At 35.7% G+C, this 8,613-nt stretch overlaps 1 protein-coding gene across 10 annotated transcripts in view; it reads right to left on the bottom strand.

Moving 5' to 3' along the window:
- Positions 1 to 8,613, bottom strand: part of LOC106875082 (serine/threonine-protein kinase BRSK2) — a 305,025-nt gene that overhangs the window by 98,853 nt on the left and 197,559 nt on the right. For 7 of the 10 annotated variants that reach the window (XM_052971926.1, XM_052971931.1, XM_052971927.1 and 4 more), the window contains exon 10: positions 5,365 to 5,409. The exons of the other annotated variants lie outside the window; for them this stretch is intronic. In XM_052971926.1, coding sequence (XP_052827886.1) covers positions 5,365 to 5,409 — 45 coding nt within the window. The remainder of the gene's footprint in view (positions 1 to 5,364; positions 5,410 to 8,613) is intronic. 10 annotated transcript variants of the gene reach the window in all.

Raw genomic sequence — 8,613 nt, 5'->3', positions numbered from 1 at the left:
AATTTTTTTATTCCTTCATAAGTCATCTTAAAACCTGTATATTATTGATACAGGTTGCGTCAATCCAAAAAAATGTAAGTAAATATCAAATAAAATCTATACCGTGATAATGAAAATATCTTTTCTACTCTAGACACAGGGCCCAACATTTTTTTTTTTTTTTTGGTGGGGGTAGTCGATTAGATTGACCCCAGTATGCAACTGGTACTGAAAAGATGAAAGGCAATGTCTTTTCAACTTCATGAGTCTCTCTCCTTTTAAATATCAAGTACACAGTCACCAACTGTGGACAAAATTCTTGCCAGAAGACTACCTTTCAAACCAAAAGCATCTTTGAACAAAGCACATCCAAAAATCTTGTCACCCTTCTGCAAACTACACATGTGCATTTTCATCCTTTACCAAAGAGATCTAGTCAGGGCCTCAGAAATATAGGGTTATCCAGGACATCAGTCCAGGACCAGGATAGCTAAGGAGAGGACTGGAGTATCTTAGTAAAAAGAAAAAGAACCCACTTGCAAACCCCTTGAATTTAAAGAGGACCTTTTGCCTGGAGTCCAAAAGTAGTATTGCTTCTGCAAGAATATTTTCTATCAGTGGTCTTGGATCTATTCTAACATTACCAAACCTTCCAGCACATACTTTCTAATGTGAATAGCTTAACAATAGTGTTCCTCAAGATGGATACTCTTTTATTCTTTTACTTGTTTCAGTCTTTTGACTGTGGTCATGCTGGAGCACAGCTTTTAGTCGAGCAAATCGACCCCAGGACTTATTCTTTGGAAGCCTAGTACTTATTCTATCGGTCTCTTTTGCCGAACCGCTAAGTTACGGGGACGTAAACACACCAGCATCGGTTGTCAAGCGATGTTGGGGGAACAAACACAGACACACAAACACATACACACACACACATACATATATATATATATACATATATACGATGGGCTTCTTTCAGTTTCTGTCTACCAAATCCATTGACAAGGCTTTGGTCGGCCCGAGGCTATAGTAGAAGACACTTGCCCAAGATGCCATGCAGTGGGACTGAACCCGGAAGCATGTGGTTGGTAAGCAAGCTACTTACCACACAGCCACTCCTTCACCTCAACTTTTGTTTTCTTTTTTTCTTTTTTTTTTTTGGCAAAAGGTTGAAAATAAGTAAGTAACAAGTGAACAAAACTTGAAATAAAGTTTTAATTAAAAGTTCTCAATTTTATGTGCAGGTGTGGCTGAGCAGTTCAGAAGTTTTCTTACCAACAACATGGTCCCGGGTTCAGTCCCACTGCATGGCACCTTGGGCAAGTGTCTTCTACTATAGCCCTCAAGCCAACCAAAGCCTTGTGAGTGGAATTGGTAGACGGACACTGACAGATCATCGTGTGTGTGTGTGTGTGTGTGTGTGCACATACATGCATGCATACATATATATATACATACGTATATGTAGCTATGTGCAAATGGGTGTGTATGTTTGAGTCTCCCTGCATGATAGCCGTAAATGAGTATCACTGTCATACAAGCAGTGTCGTTCATTTCTAATACTCTGCAGAAACATGTCTGGCCATGGAGAAATATTACCTTGCTTGAAAACAGGTGAGAGATGGCAAAAGGGAGGGCTTCTGGTTGTAGAAAATCTGTCTCGATAAACTTGGACTGACCCATGCAAGCATAGGAAAGTGGACATCAAAATGATGGTGATACGCAACATACAAACTTTGTCTATGCAAAGTTGGGTGGATTCTTTTTATTTATTTTTTTTTTTCCTTCTGAAAATCAAAGTGGGACACCGAACAAGAAAAATTAAAAGAAAGAGTTGAGATACACTCCCTTATAAGGAATAGGCATTCTTTGACTTATGACCGTCTTTTGATACAACCAGCCAATGACAATTATATGTGGTAAAAGAAAACAAATTTTCCCATGTTCTACCCAGGGTTTTTCTGCATGCAGTATGGGAGCCAGTGACCCTTAATTATAGTACTGCATGTTTTACTGGCATCAGTGATACTTCAAAACTCAGACTGTAGGAATTTCCCTTAGCTTCCACAGTTTGACAACCACAATCAAAGACATCGTGAAAATTGTTCCATCTACCAATTCACCAAGCAAAAAACAGAGAAATCACTTGATTTGGAATTTAAAATGAAAATAATTAGGCATAGGAGTGGAATCTCTGTAAGTTTCAGTGATGGGATTCACTTGTTCCTTGAATTAGTATATAAGTGGCTGAGTATTCCATAGACATGAGTGCCTTTAGCATAATCTCCAATTAGAATCAGTATGGTGTAATGCATGTGACAAGGCTGTATCATTAAATTATAGGGACGACACATAGGCTTCCATGCAGTTTCCATCAACCCAAATTGACTTGGAAGGCTTGGTAAAAGACATTTCTCCAAAGATAACATGCAAAGGGATTGAACCTGGGAACTTTGTGGTTACAAAGCAAACTTTCAAACCATTTGGCCATGCTGATTTTATTTGCTTTGTGTACACAAACAAACAAACACACAACAAATCTATCTGAGGAAACCTGACTCCATTATTAATGTGATAAGTTTTCTAATCATCACTTTGAAACATCAACGTTCTTTTGGTGGATCATTTTGCTACTTCTAATACACACACTGGTTATATTTTATTTCACATTTTATTATTATAAGTCAACTGGTTAACTAATTAACTAAGCAACTGATTAACTAATTAATAAACTACTTGGCTAATGATAATAAAAAAAGAAATGAAATGTAGCTAGTGTGTGAGTAGACCTTTATTGGTAAAATTACCCCCCTACCATCAAGGTAAATCAACGGCTGTTCCAATACATTTCCCATCCCATGGAGGGAAACCCTGCTCATTTCAGAAACAGCCCCTCTAGTGCTAGAGGCATAGAGATGCACTGTGTTAAGGAAGAAATGAATAGAGACCACACAGAAAGGAGGAAACAAACACCGCAAAAAATATCTCATTCAATTAGTAAGTCTTCAATCACAGAAACATCTTGAACAAACTTGACGTTAGTGACACTGTATAAGATAGGATAGAAATGTTAGACTTTATACAACACCAACTGAGAAACATGCAGAAGAGAGAAACGCTAAGTAGAAGAATAAATCTATTTATTTCATTATTATAAGGAGCAAATATTCAAGAGTGAATATTTATATAGATATTATGATTGTTATTATTATCAAGGATAATATAAATAGTTGATAACAACAACAACAATAATATAAGTGGTTGCAGGCCTAAAACAGCATTGAAATTTGTATCAATCATAAAGGCACAACTGTTATTTCTAGCAGGCAGGTACATTTGTTGTGCCCTTATGATTGATATAAATATTTCATTATTATATGTATTTGAAAAGTCCCTGTGTTATAAGATATGCACTATCTGTCACTCATTCTTTCTTTCTCTCTCTCTCTCTCTCTCTCTCTCTTTCTCCCTCTTTCTCTCTCTCTCTCTTTTTTGATTTGTTCCTCCCCAACTTCTTCCATCTCGTATTTGTATGTAGAAATTAATATTAATCTATTCAGCAAGTTATATATCACTGCTAGACTATGTGAGATATTAAATGAATGAGAGTCAATGGCCACATGAGCAATGGGCCATACACGCAACCATTCCAGTGTGTGTATCATATGTATTCATTCATATATATACATATATATATATATATATATATCATCGTCATCATCATCATTTAACGTCCACCTTCCATGCTAGCATGGGTTGGACGATTTGACTGGGGACTGGCGAACCAGATGGCTACACCAGACCCCAATCTGATCTGGCAGAGTTTCTACAGCTGGATGCCCTTCCTAACGCCAACCACTCCGAGAGTGTAGTGGGTGCTTTTTACATGCCACTGGCACGAGGGCCAGTCCGGTGGTACTGGCAATGCTCAAATGGTGTTGATATATATATATATATATATATATATATATATATATATATACACACACATGCATATATATATATACCATCATCATCATTTAACACCTGTTGTCCATGCTGGCATGGTTGGACGGTTTGACCAGGGCTGGTAAGCTGCACCAAATTCCAGTCATCATCATCATCATCGACATTATCATCATCATCATATTTCCATTCTCCATGCTGGCATGGGTAGGATAGTTTGACAGGAAATGTCAAGTCACAAGACTGCACCAAGCTCCACTGTCTGCTTTGGGATGGTTTCTATGGCCGGATGCCCTTTCATATGTGTGTGCGTGTGTGTGTACATACATGTCTGTGTATATACACACAAACACATTCACACATGTGTGTGTATTAACATTTGTTTTCTTTTTTATGTCAAGTTATGTATAAAACCAATTTCGCATTAACCTGATGGATTATTCAATACTTTCAGTAGAAAACATGTCTATTAACTTTGACGAGGAAATGGCTGAAGTTTCAGCTTGTTCACCTTCATCAGACTGTAAAGATAAACAAACTGGAACTTCAAAGTCACTGTGAACAGTTTCCCTGTGAAAGTTAATGATTAAAGAGATAAATGAGTGCATGTATGTACATACATACACACATACATACATACATACATATATACTCTTTACTCTTTTACTTGTTTCAGTCATTTGACTTGTGGCCATGCTGGAGCACCGCCTTTAGTCGAGCAAATCGACCCCAGGACTTATTCTTTGTAAGCCTAGTACTTATTCTATCGGTCTCTTTTTGCCAAACTGCTAAGTTACGGGGATGGAAACACACCAACATCGGTTGTCAAGCGATGTGGGGGGGGGAACAAACACAGACACACAAACACACACACATACATATATATATATATATATATATATATATATATATATATATATATATATATATATATATACATATATACGACGGGCTTCTTTCAGTTTCCATCTACCAAATCCACTCACAAGGCTTTGGTCGGCCTGAGGCTATAGTAGAAGACACTTGCCCAAGGTGCCACGCAGTGGGACTGAACCCGGAACCATGTGGTTGGTAAGCAAGCTACTTACCACACAGTCACTTCTACGCCTATGTATGATGATGAATACTGTGGAATCCCATTAATAAGTGTTTGTTCACCAGAAACAAACAAAAAAGTTTACAGCTTCGTAATTATCTTAAGAGAATTTATGAGATTGTTGCAACACAAACATGCCTGACTCAGTAATATAAGCACCCCTCACTCCCCACTCTCATGGCATTCCTGTCTGTCACTTAGACCATTCTGGAGAGCTCGATGGAAAGTTAATTGCAGTGATTGATTTTTCAGTAACATTAGATTAATGAAAACAGAAACCATATTCAAAACCATGCAGCCCACACCTGGAATGTTAGTTCGTTAAGTTTGCCCTTTCTATTTACCTTGCGAGGTTTCTTCTGTGATACTTACTGCCGACTATATTCCACCTAGAACAAATGCAGTGACAACAATGAATGACTTCTAAAACACCAAGGAATGTAGAAAGTGGAGATACTCAACCAGGGACAATATCAAATGTAATGAAGAAGTGTAGTGGTAGCAATTGACCAGCTCAGTCAGTTGATACAAAATCCTTTGAAAGAATTTCTATGGTCTGCCTAATGTAAAAAAAAGCTTTAACCAGTGTTATACAGTCAACAGAGATACATATTAGCCTCTACATAAGTCAACTTGTAATGTTTAAACAGAATTTAGTGACTACTAATTCGATATAAACTGTTCGATGACAGAGGTCACCATCTGTTTATTAGATGGCATAAAAATGAATGGATGTATTTGAGGTACCCCAATGTCAGCGGAAGAAAGTTTTTAATGCATTAAAGTATATAATACAGGCTCAACTTTGCATATAGTATTGTGGGGCTGGCATTTTGAGATATACTTTTGGAAACAAACAAAAAAAAATATTTGCATCTTACATACCATCAAACACAGTACATGAAATCTACTAAACAAAGAAAACTGAAGTTCAAAATCAGTGATTGCCTGTAATGCTATTTGTTATTCTGTATGAGAAACAATACTAGGACACTTTTCTGTGAAAAGCTGTCCATTCAAGGATATACTTGAGAGTTGTTTACATATAAGCTTGGAGTACTTAAGTATATTTTGCAGAGTCAATGACAGTGTAAAACAATTCAAAATCAGGCACTTAGATTATGCATAAAATGGTCACCAGAAATATTTATTTCTCGGCTTCTAAATAAGTCAATTTCTAATATTCAAACAAAATTTAATGATGACCAATTCAATATAAACCATTCAGTGCTAAACAGAGGTCACCGTTTTCTGATAAAAAAATGGAATATGAAATTTGCTAAACAACAATTTCAAGAAAACTGAAAGCTAAAAATCAGTGAAGGAGAAACGAGTGACTAAGTTTCAAACCAAAAATGTGGTTTAACCCTTTAGCATTCAAGTTACTCCATTAAATGTAACGCTTATTTATTCACATCGTTTTGAATTTAGCATGCATTATTCCATAGCCTTGAGACTTCAACGATGTGATCATTTATTTTTAGAATGACATTGTAGAGTAAATATGAAGGGTAAAGATCTGACCAGTTTGAGCATAAAACAGGTAGACTATTTGGGCCAGATAGGGTTGATTTAAATGCTAAGGGGTTAATAGAAAATAATATAATACAAAAACCTCCAAGTTAATGAAATTCACTACAATGTCTAAACAGCAATTTAGCTGCTTCCTTTTCAATCCTTAGGGGCCTTCCCTTAGGGTGGTCTACCTTCCTATGAAAAACTCTGCTCAAGATATTATTTTCCCAACCTTGTGTTCTACAAGACATAACAAATAAAATCATTCCTCTATTTCTTTATGTGTTCCAGCCCAAAGGCTGTGGTCATGCTGGGGCACCACCATTTTGCTGGCATAATTTCTCTAATAGTATAAAGCATTATCAGAAAATACTTGGAGGAAGATAGATGTTGGTTACCATTACATGTTACTTTCACAAGATGAGGTAGAACTTTCCTAGAATTTCCTAGTTTAAAACTTTTCAGTTCAGAGAAAATACAATAACAATGAAAACATAAAACTACTAAATTTATTAAAAAAATTTTACTAAATCTATAAAACATACTAATAAAATTTGAACCATTTAAATACTTTAGAAACAAATAGATGTTGTGAATTTTTTGGTTATAAACTAGATTTTATTCATCTTTATTATTTAGCTTGGAATTGATATAAAAGTAAAATTTTGATTTATTTTCTTGTTTTTTCCTCCCCAGGAGAGATGTACTTTTGTAGCACTTGGTTACAAATTATGACATTTACTGACTTGTGAAAAACATAAAAAGAATTAAAATCACTTTTCCATCAAACAACTCACTAATTTTTTTTATAAATTTTTTTTTCTCTTTTTCCTTTTTTTTTTTTTTTTCTTCACCTGTCAAGCATGAAATTAAAATGAGGCAAGTTTGACTGGCTGAAATTCTAAACAGTTACGTTTCACAACATGCAAGGTGAAGATATGAGTTGACAACAAAGTAAGACATTTCTATTTATTATTTTGTGTGTTTGCAATTGTTATAGAAATAGTTAAAAACAGCCATTTTCTTCTAGTATTTATTATTTAAATGTGAGAAATAAGAAGTTTTCCAGTTTTTCAATCTTATCCTACAAATATAATATTTTAAAATGCTATAAATTCTATTTAAAAAATAATCTAATATATATATCTATAATGTTTTCATGTGGACATTGGACATTTGACAATTATAAAATGATATATGCATATATATGCAAACACACACACACACACACACCACTGTATCGACCAGACTCATCATCATTTAACATCCATTATTCATGCTGGCATGGGTTGAACGGTTCGACTGGGCTGGCACGCTGAGAGGCAGCACCAGGTTCCAGTCTGAATTTGGCTTGGTTTCTATGGCTGGATGCCCTTCCTAACACCAACCGCTCTGAGAGTGTAATGGGTGCTTTTACATGTCACCAGCATGGGTACCATTTGCGTGACACTGGAGTGTGTTATCGTGCCACCGGCACAAGTGCCAATTTGCATGAAACCAGTATCCGCCATGTCTGCGATTTTGCTCAACTTGATGAGATGAAGTGTTTTGCTCAAGAACTCAATGTACCATCTGGTCTGAGAATTGAAACCATAACCTTGTGACCATAAGTGCAACACCATAACCACTAGGCCATGTATGTACGTATAACGTTTATAGAGTGTTTTTTCAAAGTACATAACAGAGTTCAAACTCCACATGTCCTATTACACTCTCAAAAAGAAACCCAAGGAGAAAGTACATGTTACACAGATATTTCAAAGCTACATATTTCTTGGCTGTTAATAATTACAGAGTACAGATAAGGTGTACAAGTCAGGAGTGTTAAATCCTTATTTAAGAACTTTTCATAAAACTTCTGATGAAGTGACATGTACAGAAGGATCATGTACAGTGAAGTTTACAAATCATAGTGTGTACCTGTAATTTAATGCTATACACTCTTGCCGCATGTAGTTTTAGCATACATTCATACATTCATATAACTCAAACACAGGCATACAGACTTTAGGCAGAGGTATACAGACTTTCGTCTATTTCTATACATATATATATATATATATATATATATATATATA

This window comes from Octopus bimaculoides, chromosome 11 (genome assembly GCF_001194135.2).
Source record: "Octopus bimaculoides isolate UCB-OBI-ISO-001 chromosome 11, ASM119413v2, whole genome shotgun sequence".
NCBI classification, from domain to species: Eukaryota; Metazoa; Mollusca; class Cephalopoda; order Octopoda; family Octopodidae; genus Octopus; species Octopus bimaculoides.
This window is presented reverse-complemented; position numbering and strand designations above follow the sequence as displayed.